General features: G+C 42.6%; 1 protein-coding gene across 3 annotated transcripts in view; it reads left to right on the top strand.

Annotated features, from left to right (window-relative positions):
• pard3bb (par-3 family cell polarity regulator beta b) overlaps window positions 1-15718 on the top strand; it is a 189134-nt gene that overhangs the window by 127403 nt on the left and 46013 nt on the right. For all 3 annotated transcript variants that reach the window (XM_070976180.1, XM_070976177.1, XM_070976179.1), the window contains exon 22: window positions 8026-8143. In XM_070976180.1, the coding sequence (XP_070832281.1) occupies window positions 8026-8143 (118 nt within the window). The remainder of the gene's footprint in view (window positions 1-8025; window positions 8144-15718) is intronic.

The raw sequence follows: 15718 nt of genomic DNA on the forward strand, positions 1-15718 counted from the left end.
GTAACCTCTAACTAAGCAACATTCACTCTCTGATTTGGCCAGTTTTGTGCCTAGACTGCATGTCTCAGGCTCGATTTGGTCATGTTCGGTGCATTTCTTGTTTCTGTGTCTTTGCAGGTGCGGCAAAGGAAAAGTAAAACTAGGGTTAGTTATCATGCTTGAGGTTGGATGAAATGATTCTGTTGAAGGCTGTTCAGTTAGATCCAATAAAGCGTCCCAGGTTGAGTCCACATGACCAGCAAATATTTGTCTAACGAGCAAAGGAAATTTGACAGAGCAGAGATGAGGTCATGTGAAGTAAAGGTCAGCAGGAGCGGCTCCTCAAACCGGAGTGATTAGAGAGATTCTTACTCAAGCTGTGTTCATCAATCAGGTGTAGAATGGCCTAATGGTTGGTGTTTAAGTAACACTTTAAACAACGGGGATGAAAGTAAACACATGGATATGACCGTGGAGAGAGCGTGTCATTGTTCTCTGGATCGTGTCCTGAGGTCTGACCTCCCCCACCTCTCATTTTTCAGTTCTTACGGTTCCTTAAAATGCACCTTTCCAATGAGAGTCCTCCTTTTTTCACTTTAGAACTCTAATATAAACCACTAATGGCTCTAATATAGTCGGATATCTTTGTTTATCCTGCTCAACCTGCCCAGATCTTTAAGCTTGTGCCGCCCCATCGGAAAATGCTCACATAAATCATTTTAGTCGTGGTTCAGGAAGGCACTGACAAACAAAGTTGTTCTGCCAAATGGGGCACGGAAATCTGAAAACATTTCTATCGATCATTTTAAAGGCAATGACAAGCAACCGATTTTGGCATTTAATTGGGAGGACTGGAAGGAAGTGGAGAACGGGGACCGTTTAAAGGGCCGTAGAAAACCTGTGATTGGTCCGCTCGGGCTTCCTGTGTTTTCTCCTGCCGATTTCTGATGCTGGTTGAGATTATTGAGACCGAAGACAACATCCTTGTCGTTGACATAGTAAAGCTATCCCCAGTGTCACTATCATGCAAATAGCCCCAAATGTCACCCTGTTTCTTTCTCCCAATCCCTGTTGCTGTCATTATTAATTTTACATCTTCTAGACTGGACGCTTTCAGACATTTTTAGTCATTTAACCTGTGTTTTTCATCAGATGATAGAATAAAATCTTATATGGGTAAAATGATTAAAAAAAGTCAGCACTCTTCATTACAAAAAGACAAAATTAACGGTAGTACAGTACATCTGTCTGCTTTTGCCTCTTAAATTTAAACCCAAACGTACGCTGTAGGTAACCCCTGGTGTCAAGTATTAATCCAGCTCTAGACAGTTGCCGTCCACAGCTATTGTGCTTGGCAGAGGCATCAGGCAATTCGGCCTCCTGCCACGAGCGCGGCTGTTAAAGTCAAAAGGGAACGTCGAGCCAGACGTCCTGCCTACGCGGTTTCATGCCAGCCAGTTTACCACCTGTAGCACTGCCTCTCTCTCTGTTTGTCACACACTCACACACGGCTTGTCTAAATAATGTTACGCCAGACAGTTTTCAATCTGCGCGATACGCACGCACACACACGGCGATTGTCATGACGATAGGATGCCAGCCTCCTCTGCCACCGTGAGCGTCTCTCTCGCACACGCGGGCATTCAGGCAGCTCGTCTGATTGATGTCATGGCAGTCGATAGAGCGCTAATTACTCCCCATGCTTAGACGGCGCCATGTAAGGAGCAGTGTCATATCCTGTCAGCTGCATTTAAAAAACAAGTGTCACTTCCTGTTAGCCGGCAGAGGAAAGGAGGGAACAAGAGCAACTGACAGCACATACACTCCTCATACACTCCCCATTTCTCTCTATTCTCGCCCCTTTCTTTTTCTTTTTTTCCCTCTGACCCACCTGCCAGCAGTGCTGATCTTTTGTTGTCAAACTTCATTAGTCGAGACGTCAGCTAATTAGAGCCCAGCGCAGGCTCGGGAGATTAGGAGGAGGAAGATGATGAAGAGAGAGGCGAGGGAGATGCGGAGGGAGGGGAGAGGGAGGCAGGGCGGAGGAGATGGAGATGAGCAGATGATGAAGAGATTAAGATGGAGTGGGAGGGAAGGAGAGATGGATGGTATCAAGGTAGGAATGGAAATGACAGCAGAGATGATTACCTGCACAAACTGTGGAGGGTAGGACGAGGCGAGAGAAGGATGAATGGAGGTGAGAGGAACTGAAAATGGATTGTGGAGAAAAGACTGACAGAATTGTGAATATTTACGGCCCCAAATGAGTCACAGTGAGGAAAAATGTGAGAGGGAAATTGCATACATCACAGAAACGTCAAAATGATAGAACGTATAATGAAAGAAAGCTCATATCCGTGCCAACACATGAGGGAGAGTACCATTGACTAAGTTGTTTTTGTTACGTGCAAGTAATCCTGTGTGTGTGTGTGTGTGTGTGTGTGTGTGTGTGTGTGTGTGTGTGTGTGTGTGTGTGTGTGTGTGTGTGTGTGTGAGAAACAGAGATACAAGATACAGGGACAGAGTGAGATAATGCATTGACCTGTGTCCGCTGTTGTGATCTAGTTGATCCTTGTAAGACACAGCTGATAACGATCCTCTGCTCTACAACTAGACACCAGGGAGAACACACACCCACACACACCAGCATTTGTGTACATGTGGAAAGAAAAAGACTACAACTCCCTCTTGTCATCCTCAGTCAATATTAAACTGCATTTCTTCTGTCGCGCTTCCACATAGTTATCGACTGTGGTTCGTGTCCTGTCGGTGAGTCCAGCCGAAAAATAATGAAAGAATTACTGTGTCCATTTCATTTATGGGTTCAAATAGCGAAAATACTGGTTAAATGATCTGAATGTTGAATATTGAAGTTGATCAGGCTGCAGTTTGCATCATTGGCTGAAAAGGTTTTCTGCTTTATTTCATCTAATTCTAAAAGGAAGTCGATGTTCATTTACTGTTGAAAAGGATAACCCAGTCGTCTGTAACTCTGACATTTTAAAGCTAAAAAACAAACAGTTGTCTTGCTGCATTGATCAGCATCAGCAGGATGCAAAGTCACAAATGTCCTTGAAAAGGGTGAAGGAGCCATTTACAGTGTGTACCATCTCTTAAGCTACTAAATCAGTTCAAGCTTTGCTGATTTTTCCAAATGGCTGTCATGACTTTGGGTTTGTGCTAATGAAAGGAAATCCTGCTTCGGTTTTTCAGAAGGTCAACTGCTCTGCCACTCGATAGCATTTTTATCCCTTTCTTGTCCTCCAAGAAGACTGCCACTCACCCTGCCTGTCTCACACACACACACACACACACACACACACACACACACATTGTCATATTTAGAAAGTAAAGTACAGTTTTACTTCCTCTGCTCCTGACTTGTAACGCTCCACATCAGAGTCTGCACAGTTCCAGTTTTGCAGCAGCGCCCGCCTGCACCTGCAAACCTCCTACAGGTTCCCGTGGTTTTGTGTAGCTTCTTTTTTTACACACACATTTCCCAGCATGCGATAAATCAGACTGAGCTGAGAGTGGCATATTCCCCTCGTGACACATCTAAGAGGAGACCATACATCACCTGTGTGTTTGCCCGTCCCTGAATGTGTGCAGCTGCACGCTAACATGTGTGTGTTGCAGCTTGTGTGGCAGGCTACGCCGCCGTCCTTTGGCCGTGTTGTGTCAGATTTATGAAACCTTTCAGCTAAAAGTCATCTGTTACTGAGCACTAAAAAACATTTGCTTGACCTCTTCTTTCCCTCTTTCCTTGTCTCACCCTGTTCTGTTGCATCCATCTCTTCTCTCTTTCTTTGTGTACATCCTTTATTAATTTTCCCGATGGAAGGAAAATACCAATAGATCATCAGGGGGATTTGTTGGTAATGGATTTGCCTCATCAACCAGCATGTTTTTTTAATTATTGATGTTGTTAGTGAGTCTAGCTTGAAGTGAACCAGGCCAATAATTCCTTTTCAAGGTATTCAACTAAATGTGGACATTAAAGCTTAAATAAATAATAGAACTTTAACATGCGCATAGTATATTTTTCTTGAATGGAGCTTGTTTGACAGATCTCACATATCATGAGAAATGAATGTAAAACATACATGACCTGTGATCACACTTAAGCTTAAGCTTGAGTCTCACTTTTAGACAGCTCAAAGATCCCAAAACTGATTAAAAGCGAGCCCGAAAACACATTTTAAAGGTGTTACTATAAGAAATTGCACCCTTTATAACCAGGCTTGTAAATATTTATGGGCTTTAATAACAAGGATATATTCCCTTACTGTGGACATTGATGTATTTTAGGTCATATCGCACAGTGTTATTAATGGAACAGAAGTCTTAATTATTAATAATGCTATTATTAACAGCTGTGCCGAGTTTCTGATTCTGATTTTAAACATTTATAGAATTATTATTGGTATGACAGAGTAAGAGCAAGAGATTGATCTTTCTGGGTTTGTGCGTGTGTGTATGTGTGTGTCTAAAAGAGAAAGAAAGATGAGTCTGTTGCTGGACTGAAGCTCGGGCCCGTGCTTTTATTTTGAAACATGCACGCTTGGTACATGACTCATCCTTATACCCAAATCAATGCCATATACTCAGTTGATGTTACTCCAGACGTGAGATTGAAGCACTTAAAGAGTGAAATCATTTCATCGCAGACATGTTTTCTGTGCAGAGTCATGCATCGCGCACAAGCACAGAGCAACGCTGCGCCTTCGGGCTATCGCCAAATGAGCCGATCCCACTGGTGTTTAATGACTGCAAGCTAGTAAAAAAGTGAAGTCATACAAGTCTGCTTTTCTTGTGGCTTGCTTGTTTCTCTAAAGCTAATCAATAGCTTCCTCAGCCTGTGGTCATGGAAATATTTGCATGTGTGTTTGTGCAAGAGTTGTGTTATGTCTTTGTTTATCATATTTATTTCGTCTCCAGCCCACACGCTGCCTTTTATGTGCCGTCATAAATCGTATAAAGTACCCTTTGTGTGTGTGTGTGTGGGTGTATGTGTTTACTTGTGTGTGTGTGTGCGTCTGTGGGCAGAAAATGAACGTTGTGTACATTTTACCACCCTCTCCTTCCAGCCCTTCTGTCAATAAAGTGGAGCAGGGGGTGAGGTGGTGCTTAGGTGTGTGCGTGAGTGTGAGGTGTGTATCATCTGGAGCTCTTTGTGACACAAATCATTTCTACTGTGATGCATAAACATGAAACAGCACAGCAAAAAAAAAAAGGAGTGGACCGAGCCTGCAGGGGATAGAACAGAGCAGAATACATTTCACCGTCGTCCAACAGCAGCTTCAGGATAAGTGCAAATTTTTTGCTGAAGCTGAACATTTTTCAGCGTCTGTTTGAATCCTCCCACTGACTTTATATGCAATCGTGCCACTTTTAAAATGCACTGCAAGTTGTGTTTAAACAGACCGTAAGCCTTTGTTCTCATGTTTAACCCTCCTTCTAATTTCCAATTCATCTAATAAAAAAGAATAGGATACCACTCAAGACTAAAACACTTCACAAGAAGCCAACAGTGGACCAGAAACCCCATAAACACACTGACAAGACGGGTGTTGAGAGACATCCAGTTTAACGAGGATTTGTGAGTTGTCATGGGCAGCTCTAGATGCACAATATGTTATTGATGAATCTGTCTTGAGGGGGCAGGGAGAGGATTTCCCAGTCACTCTTGTATTTAGGACATTGCTCCTTTCCTCGAGCACATGCAGTCAGAGAGGCGTGGTCGGAGCGTGAGGGCTTGAGCAAAGGGAAGATGTGGGATACGAATCGATCGCCTCTAAATATGAGTGTTTATTTCTGTCTGCGTGATACTCCTGTCATGATCTGCCAGCTTGCCCCGAGATATTTGTCTGCCTCCTACATTCTGAGAAACTGTCGTCCCCATGATAACGAACAAGGCGGTGATAAATGAGATAGCACATTTTGACTGGAACAAAAAAAAAAAAAAGTTAATAATGGCACTTCAATAAAACTGATGTAGAAATTTATAAAAACTTAACTGCAAAAGAAACATTTGACTTAGAAAAGAAAAACAAGGTGACAGAGCAGTCAAGGCTAAAGAATGTGCTTCGCTCAGTCGTAAAGTGCAGTTAGCATCTGATTTCACCCTGCTCCAAATCTTCTCAGTGGATGTTGTGTGTTGCTGCTGACGCAGCTGTCTTACTCTCCTCGGATAGAAAATGGAACACAAATACTCTCAGCCGCAGACACACACACTGAGACTAGATTGTGTTTCACTATAATGCATTTCTCTGTGCTGTATATACTGTGTATAAATAGCTTCTCTCTGTCTACAATGTCGCTTCCATGCCCGCAGTGAAGTTGGAAAAAGAGAATGAATGAAAGACAGGCTGTGCACTGTATTCAGTCTAAACACTGAATCATTTTATATATTCAATATAAATTATCACAAATTAATATTAGAATTTAAAATATTTGAACAGATGCAACAAAGTGAAACAGTCCAGCGAAAAGACACTGAAGTAGTTTGGTGTCGTTTGTGTTTTGCGAGGGTGAGAGCAGATGCAGTGGACATGATATGAGACGTGAGACTTGGCAGAGCTCTTATCATCATTCAATCAGCTCTCCGGGTTCGTGGTTTCAAAGAGACAAAGTGGAATGACGGGTTAAGAGCAGAGAAGAAGAAGCAGAAGAGGTGAAGAGAGATTGAGATGTTCTGTTGGTCGGAGCTTTGATCTCAGGGTAGTATAGACGCTGTTTTGTAGGAATACATTAGTTTCAACTAATATAGCAGGTCCTTTTCTGTGATAGGAAAATATAGAAAAACTAGGAAAAATCAACAAAAATAGAGAAAATAGAAAACAGAATCTAAATTGTACCTTTAAAATGTATGTAAACAACATTAGCTTCGTAAGTCTGTTTGCTAATCAGCTACATCACTGTCGAGCATGTTGCTGAGGATTTGTTAGCATGCCTCTGGAGATATAAGTGTTCATTTTTTCCTCCCTAATCTCTGTGTGTTTATTCCTTTATTTTGTGTATATGCTGTTTGGCTCTTGCATCGAGGGTTTTTACATTGTTTTCCTCCCAAAGTGAGACAAACAGTGAGTCTAGCCCAGTCTCGAGTTAGCTGTTAGCACTGTGCTAAGGTTTGCAGTTGGTACAAATATGTCTTTGACTGGGGGACAATTACAAACCAAAGTTCGTGTCGCATTTAGGGTCACATGAGTGCTGATCAGTGTGACCTCTCAGAAGGCGGGGTTTTCTTCATCGTCTTGGAGACGGCAAGAAAGTGTGCTGCAATTTTCCTGACTTTTCATGAATCACCTGATTGCGTATCGACGTGTCTTTCCTCCTTCCATTAGCTCGGCTTATGAAACTGCACAGTGTAGTTCTAATGGTGCATATGGGCACATGTATGTTTATAATATGGCGTGTGTGTGGATTTGTGTGTGTGTGAATGACTCACAAGGGTTCCCAGGGTTCATTGTTGATATGCTGAATATTTCCCCTGTCGACAGAGAGAAGGAATATTCATATGATTGATGTTTTTGTTTTCTTTGCTTGTGCAAGAAAAAAAGAAAAGATGGAAAAACAGATATAGATGTAGGCAGAACGATCAAGAGGCTGATCGCTGTGTGTGTGTGTGTGGGGGGGGTGTCTGTTTGCATGCACGTACATGTGTGTGCATGTTGCACAGGTGGGCCTGCGTCATCTCTGCAGTCAAACTTCTGCAGGCTTCTGTCAGGCAAATTAGCAGTTTGAGTAAACAGATGGCTTCCATTGGCTGGCTCATCTTCAGGACAGCTGCTCGGCAGTGATGTCAGTCAAAGTTCTCGGAGTGTTTTATATTATCTTGATGCTGATGTGACTCAGTTGCAGTGTGACACTTCAGTGAACATGATTTCTGTCAAAATGCAAAAAAAAAAAAAAGATCCCGAATCCCAAAGTGAAGTGAATTTGGTCTGTTTCTTGTTTCTCTAACCAAATTTGGTGCTTTTGTTCCTCTGTGTGTGTGTGTGTGTGTGTGTGTGTGTGTGTGTGTGTGTGTGTGTGTGTTCGCAGCGTGGACAGGATCCAGCAGCTAAGAAGAGAATACCAGCAGGCGAGGCGAGAAGGAATGGTGCCGCCTTACGAAGAGCTCGACCCACGGCGGCGAGGACATGAAAGCGACGCACACAGGGTGAGGAGCTCGGATAAACTCATACACTTATAATCACATGGAAAAGCAAGTCCACAGACACGCAGGTCAGGTGAAAGCATCACTTTAACATGTGGTCAGCCTTTCATCAGCCTGTCAATCATCAGGCTTCCATGTGATCATCGTGTGCGTACGTACACGCCTGCGTCTCTGTACGGTGTGTATTTGTGAGGTTTCAGCTATCAGAAAGATCAGTGCTTTCGCTGCGTCTGCCTGGTGATCAAGGCCCTTCCGCTGTCAGTCGCAAGCTGCCCTTTGACGTGAATGGCTCCTGTAGGCACTGAGCTGATGCGACTCGATGTGATCTGCTTTTCACCGAGGATGAGACAGAGAGGAGATAAGTAGAGATTTGACTCAGTTGTCATCCTGCAGGTACTGTTTTTCAAATCGCAGAATCATAATCACGTCCTCGCATATCCGCTCCGGAGCTCAGGCTGTCTGAGTCATGCTGGAAGAAGCTCAGAAACACATCTGTGATGCAGTAATAATGGGTAAATTATCAATGCGCTTACAAGAAATCACCTCCCACGCCGGTACCAGGTGTCACACTGCGTGACTTTGTTTGCTGCTGTTGCTAAGCAGATTTGCTGCTATTATGGAAATTTCTGGTTATCCAATTTTGTTGTAGAGTTCTGACATCTCTCTGCTACATCAGACACTGGCAATATGTCTCTTCCTCCTGACAGTTTTTTTTTTTTTTTAATTTACCATAAACATGTTGCCTCGTCACATTAAACTGCAGTTCACTTTTTAACCCTCCATCCTCCCCTGAACAGACACTGTGTTAGCTGTTAGCTCTGTTAGCTTTATTAGCTCCATTAGGTGTAAGCTCTGTTGGCTCTATTAGCTCTATTAGCCAAACACATTGCAGGGCATACAAAAACCCCTTTCATCCCATCATCTCTGTTCATCCCAAACATATTTTCCATCACTTCAAGGACGACTTGATGCCGTCAGTCTCGAGCCCTGAATAGCATAGCCTGAACTGAACTGTGCTAATTCTTATGGGTTGCTTTGATGATAGAGCAGGAGCTAAACCAAAAACCTGGCAAATGTTAACAGCTGAGTATCAGCCGAGTGATTTCTTTCAGGTTTTTTTAATTCTCTGCCAAACCGTTTGTATCACTGTTGAGTTTTTCACACTGTTTTTTTATAAAACACTTTCATTTGTCAGTGAATATTCAAACATGGGTAAAAGAACCTCCTGAAACTGACATTGACGTCATTGAAAAACTAAAATATTTATTAGCTCAGTGGACATTGAATCTCTGTAGTGATTCACACTCATAAAGCCAAATTCAGGCTCCTTATTTGGACAAATAATACAATTTTATCCTTTCAGACCCATCCTGTTAACAAAACAAGTCTTAGTCAGGCTCTTTGAGGGACTCAGTGGAGGTATCACTGAGTACAGTTTGTCTCTGCAGCCTCGTCGCTTTCAGTCTGGCTTCAAAACCAACTTTTCTGTTGTAAAGTCTGCTGCCTTCTCTCACTGCACTATGACATTTAAGCTTCCATGGCTTTTTGATGAAGAAAGAAAATCACCCTGAGCAACCAAAATGAGTTCTTCTCGAAGGAGCTAAAATTAATCTGCTATGACAAATGGACAGGTTTATTGCGGCGCGTCACAGTTAAACCACTCCACCGTGATCTTCGAGTCAGAGTCAGAGGCTTCACGTCTTTGTACCGGGCTACTGTCAGACCTCATCGAGGTGTAGTTAAAAGGAGAATACAAAATAAATAAATGTTCCTTATCGAGGCATGAAAAATGCACCTCAGGGTTTTTGTGTGCTGAGGTGGAGAGCCTTCGTTAGATCTGGGCTTTGTGTTTGTGTTACATTAACGTGCATCACAAGGAGGAGTCGCAGCATGCCGGGCCATGAATCCTCAGTGCTGCGTAAGAGAAGTGTATTATGTGCATGTGCATCAGGAAGCACAGTTAGTACAATCTAAATGTAATAATTAAATCTAATGCATGAATTCAATTAGTGAATTTAGTTACAAGAACGATGTGCCGCCACAGCGTTTTGTGTCAACAGGTGGAGTCGCTCACGGCAGCCATTCGTATCCCCGACCTCCCACTTATTCAGTGTGGTGCTTTGTGCTTCTGTACGATTGCATAGACTGCTGTGATATAGAGTTTTCTACATTTTGTGACCTACAGCAATGAATGAAAAAAAATCAGGATTTAAAACGAGCCAGACTGAAAATGAGTGAAATAGGAAGAAGGAGAATTAACTCAAATTGGGCTTTTTGATAAAAAGATCTCCACAGGCAGATTGTTGGAGAGCATGAAGGCAGAAAAGGACAAGCCGCTGGTCTTTAGCTTTGACTGTGGAATAGCTTAAAGGGCGCTGCTGCAGGACCTCAGACTTAACAGGTCAATAATGTGGCCAGGTGCCGGGCCAGGCCGTGCTGGGATAGATAGCAGGAGAGTTTTAAAGTCGACTCTGGAATGACCCAATTTAAAGAGGCCACGCCAGATTCAATGTGTCGCTTTTGCTCAACGGCTCCAAAACTTGTAAATTAAAAGAGATGAAGGGCACATTAGATTATTTGTATCTCAAGACATTAAGGCATGTAGAACAATCTTAGTGTCTTTAAAAGTCAACATAAGCTTACAGTTGAAGTTGGAATCTGAAAATTTTACACAAGATAAGATCAGTTACAGAGCTGATCAGTGGATAAATCAATTAGCTGATCATCAGAAAATTAGCCAGTGACTTTTTGCTCATTGATTAACCAAGCAGAAATGTTAAACTCTGGTTTGAGCGTCTCAGTTGTGAGCACATTTTGCTTTTCTGCATGTTAAAATAATAATAATAATGATACATTTAAGATTAAACTTAGATTAAGCAGATAAAATGATAAGAGGTCAAGGACATGAACACAGGGACAGAGAGACAATAAAGAGTAAACTGGAATAAAAGCGTCTAAATATAACGTATATGAAACATTTCCAGAAGCTTTCACACAAAAAGGGAAAAGTTTGAAGATGAGATTTAAAAGAGTTGAGAGACTCAGAGCGCCGGAGTTCAGTAGGCAGAGAGGTCCACAGTGTGGGGGCTCTGATAGCAAAAGCCTGATCGCCTTCGGTCTCGAACCGTGACCTGGGACTAGCAGGGCTCCATCCACAGATGTGAGTGGTTGACAGGGCTCGTACCAGGTCAGCAGATCAGAGATGTGTTCAGGGACAAGAGCATTTAAAGCCAGAACAGACCAGAATGGGACCCTGACATTAATATCTTTGGGTTTGAGGCCATTTGTTGGGTACAAGTAGCAGTTTAAAGAATGCTTTAGGTTCCCACTTTTTATTGACCAAACGATCTATCAGGAAAATAACCGGTAGATTAATTGCTACTGAACACACAAAAAAGTTGCAGCCTTACTCAGTATTTATTTCGGATTCATGCGGGGTTCAGCGGTGCACTGACACGAGTATCGCTTTTATGTGACAAAATGCTGAAAGCAGCGCTGAAATGTACGGCCTTTGTCATTGTTTCCACACAGTGTGTTTATCCAAAGTTATACCTGGCCCACTTTAATTCAGATCTTAAAGTCATTTGGTTTGTGACCAGCCAGGGGCAATCTCCTCTCCCCCTGCGATCGATAGCCACACATTACACCGTTCCCTGCCTCCAAATGAGAAAACTTTGTTGTTGTTTATGAAGCTGAGAAGGGAGAGCAATTAGCATGCTTCAGAGGTGGAAATTAAGTTTGAAGTTTGAAAAGGGGGGAAAAAAAAAAAAATCAAAAGGAAAACAGACCAGCAGCAGTTGCCACAGTGCCTCACAAGCCCCTCTCATTAAGGATGATGCATTTATTAATTAAAGCAGAGGCGATTATTTACCTGACTGGCTTTCTGTGGGAAGGATAGAGGGGGAAGTAATGGTTATGGAGGTGAGCCGACTGCAAACTAATTCAATTTCACTTTTATTAGTTTGTTTGTTTCTCTTTCAGACGTTTTTATTTATTTTTTTCACATAGGGTTTGCTGATTGACTATGAAAAGTAAAAGCAACGGAAACGTAAGTGCAGAGGAGAGGGAGAGAGCAGCGAGAGAGTTCCTCATGCGACGTTGCCACAGCACACTCAGTGTGTTTTTTTATTTATTTATTTTTCCCCCTATGGCTCCATTACCTTCTCATTGATTCATGGTTATGGGTTAGCTGTCTCTGCTAGCAAAATTATGCTCGCCTAAAAACAATTATCAAGCAGCAAAAGCCACACCGCAACTTTGTTTCCAAGTGAGTGCATTGTGTGCTTGTGGGTGGGTGTGTGTGTGTGTTTTGGAAGACAACAACAGACTTTCTCCCTAAGGAGAAGGGAACTAAATCAACAGGGCGCTGTTGCTGTTGTCACACACACACACAGACACACACACACACATTCGCACACAGTCCTACACACAGTGTATCGAAGCCAATTGTTACAGTGGGCGGTGTGACACAGCCTTTATTATGGAGTTTAATTATAATGAAAAGCTTTCATCTAGTTTTTCCTGTACTTTGGCCTTAAATGTGTGTTCATTTGCAGTTAGTCTTTTAATTACTAATGGCATTTTTTTACTGAGATGCAAAGTGAAATCGAGTGAAGTCTCAGATTTAGATTTAGATTTAGAAGCAGAGGTTGTCTGCTCCCCTTTCTGTACCTGTTCTAGTATGAGATTAAGGCTTGGTGAAAGTGCGCATGGTTGAAATGGGAAATGTCGAGCTGTGCGTCAACAGAGCATCTAACATTAAAAAAGAAGTTGGACAGAGTATTTGACCTGACTCAGACAGCATTAGATACTGATTCAGGGTGATTATCTCCCATCTGTCGCTGCCCTTTTTGTCTATTTTCTAATTTCGCCTCTCTCATGGTGCACTTGACAACAGTTAAAGAAGTTAAAAAGAGCCATTTAGCCGCCTAAGCCACCCCCATAATTATTGACAAGCTAGAACAAATGTGTCAGCTTGTGTGGCATTTTATCCCAATTCTAACCAATCGGAGTCAGAGTTAGGACAAGACATTGATTCATCTGCTTATCTGTCTCCATAACTCACATCATTATCTTTGTCTTCCTGTCCATGTCCTCTTTCTAATTCCTGTTATTTTAATAAATGCCCCTTGTTTACTGCCTGAAAACCAAAGCTGACTGGTGGCGGTGAGGCTAATTTCATCAGTTTTCTTCTATTTCAGCCAACCGTAAATATTCCTCCAGTGAAATGTCTTTTTGTCTAGAGGACATGTGGACAGCTGAAGTTTTGATAAACTTATCAAATTTGACAAAAAGCAGAAAACGCACATCTTTGTCCACTCGTGAGGTGTCGTGATTAAAATGACAAATGGTAAATTTTGTCATCCACCTGTCTGCTCTCCACTCTCGTCTCTGTCTCTTTCCATTCTTTTTATCGCGGGCCTCCTCTTTCCTTTGGTTTTTCTGACCTTGTAGCCTTTCACATGTTTCCAAAGTGGACTTTGACCTTCAGTGCACAGGACAAAAGCTTTTACTTCACTAAGAAGGCCTCAAAAGTCCTTCAGTCTCAGTTGAATTATTTCCACGCCATGAGTTTAAAAAAAACAAAAAGCATCGTGTCTGTTCATCATCATCTGTTCTGATGCCTCTTCATCCAAATGGACGCAAAATTGTTGTTGTGTGTCAGTTTTCCAGTGTGAAACTGAGAAATCCACAGACCCACTTTGCCCTTAAAAGCATCGACAGTACTAATAACGTGAGCCGCGTCGAGTCTTAATCCTGGACTTCAGAGATGAGCTCACTCAGCCCTCTGATGATGATGATGACGACACAGTTGCTTGGCCGAGTGGTTCTCTTGCGGCTGCATTGTTCATGCCGTGTTTGTTTTGCTGTTCGGCGTCTGCTGCAGCCTTATTCCTGTTGGACGGTTTGTGAGCGGGCCGCCGTTTGGACGTGGACTTCAGCTTACGAACCTCGCTGCAGTGCACAGGGGGCAGTCAGCTTTGTCATTCGCAGCACGGCACTCAAAATAAAGTAAATCCTTATCATGCTGGAAGTGTAATGCACTTATTTATTTTAAACAGCACACCTGAGCGGACATCTGCTTGGAAAGTTAGCACGTGAATAAATCATTTAATTGGATTGTTGACTGTTGATTTATATTTATTTTTGATCCATCCATCCATCTGTTTTCTGTATCCTGTTACTACTATTCAGCATCAGGGGCCTGGTGCATCCCAGCATGCACTGGGTGAGAGCGGAGATGTGGCCTGGCCCGTCGACGCTCTATGAAAGCGCTTACTTTGACTCTTACTTGCATAGTGTTTGCATTTGATCTGATTTGTGTACCTGGAAGACACCCACAAAGAAACTCGCAAACCCCTCACAGAAACGTCCTCCCGGGCCGGCCGTGACATCACAAGCCTCAGAAGCGGGATTTGTGAGTTTGGAAAGTAAAACTTTGCTGTTGGAAATATTTCCCCATCCACTCTCAGCAGATGTGTGTGTGTTCAGCCAGCTATTCCCTGCAGCCCTTTACTTTTTCCAGACAGCGTAATGTTCTCTCCATCTAACGAAGCTTTGAAATCAGACAGTCAGAAGGTTTTTATTTACTAATTTAATATTCCATTTCTCCTGCACTCACATAAAGACACGCACACACACGCACACATGCAGTGTGTGCAAAGTAAAGTTTAGAGCCTGGCCATAAGTCACATCTCTCTGCCATGTTTATGCCCGTAACAGTGATTTAGTTTGAATAAATCTGCACTAATTGTTCTCATTCTGGTGTCAGACACTATATTCATGGGTTGTTTTTGTTTTAGAGAGTTTAGCAAAGATGAGTTAAATTTAGAAGATCTGTGCTTCTTTAACCTATGAAATTTAAATGGTGCTCAGCCAAATTAAGTGCAAATTGAGTGCATAACAACAAAATGTTTTAATATATGTGCGAATGTAAGATGGCTGGATTTGACTTTTCTACCCTGAGCATTTAACAGTATGCATGTTTGTGATTGTTATTGATCCAGAAGTTATCCGGAGCACCATAATCTTTCATCCACCCACAAAAAGGTTCCAGTAGCAGGATTTTTCTCTTGGCTTTCCTCTGAAGGTTATCACCGGCAGGCATATTTAAAAGCAGGGGTCACTGTTGCCTTCAGCAGGTCTGGGGCATCAAGTGAAGATCAAAAATGGCAAATCGCTCCTGGTCATGACGCTGGCGGCTCAGCTGTGAATGTTGATTATAAGAGGATCTTGTATCACATCCTGTTGATCGGGACTGAACTCCCCGTGCTGTCACAGCCGTCCGGTCCTGTACTTTGTGTAGACTGCCGTGCGTGCGTGCGTTTGTGTGTCGGCTTCTCTGTTTTTATGTGTTTTCATCTTGCAGTGTGTGTTTGTGGGATTTCTCTTTGTCTTTTGGTTCAAGGTTGCAGTCCTCTGAACTGGCTCCAATATTCTTTTTCACCTTGTCACCACTCCGAGACACACACGCCATTGTCCCATTTTACAATAGAACTTGGGGACGTGCCAGCATGCGATTCCCATAACCTTTTTTATTTTTATCGTCCTTTTTCTCTTTTTTTTTTTGCTCATTTT

Source organism: Chaetodon trifascialis, chromosome 12 (assembly GCF_039877785.1).
Source record: "Chaetodon trifascialis isolate fChaTrf1 chromosome 12, fChaTrf1.hap1, whole genome shotgun sequence".
In the NCBI taxonomy this organism is placed as follows: domain Eukaryota; kingdom Metazoa; phylum Chordata; class Actinopteri; order Chaetodontiformes; family Chaetodontidae; genus Chaetodon; species Chaetodon trifascialis.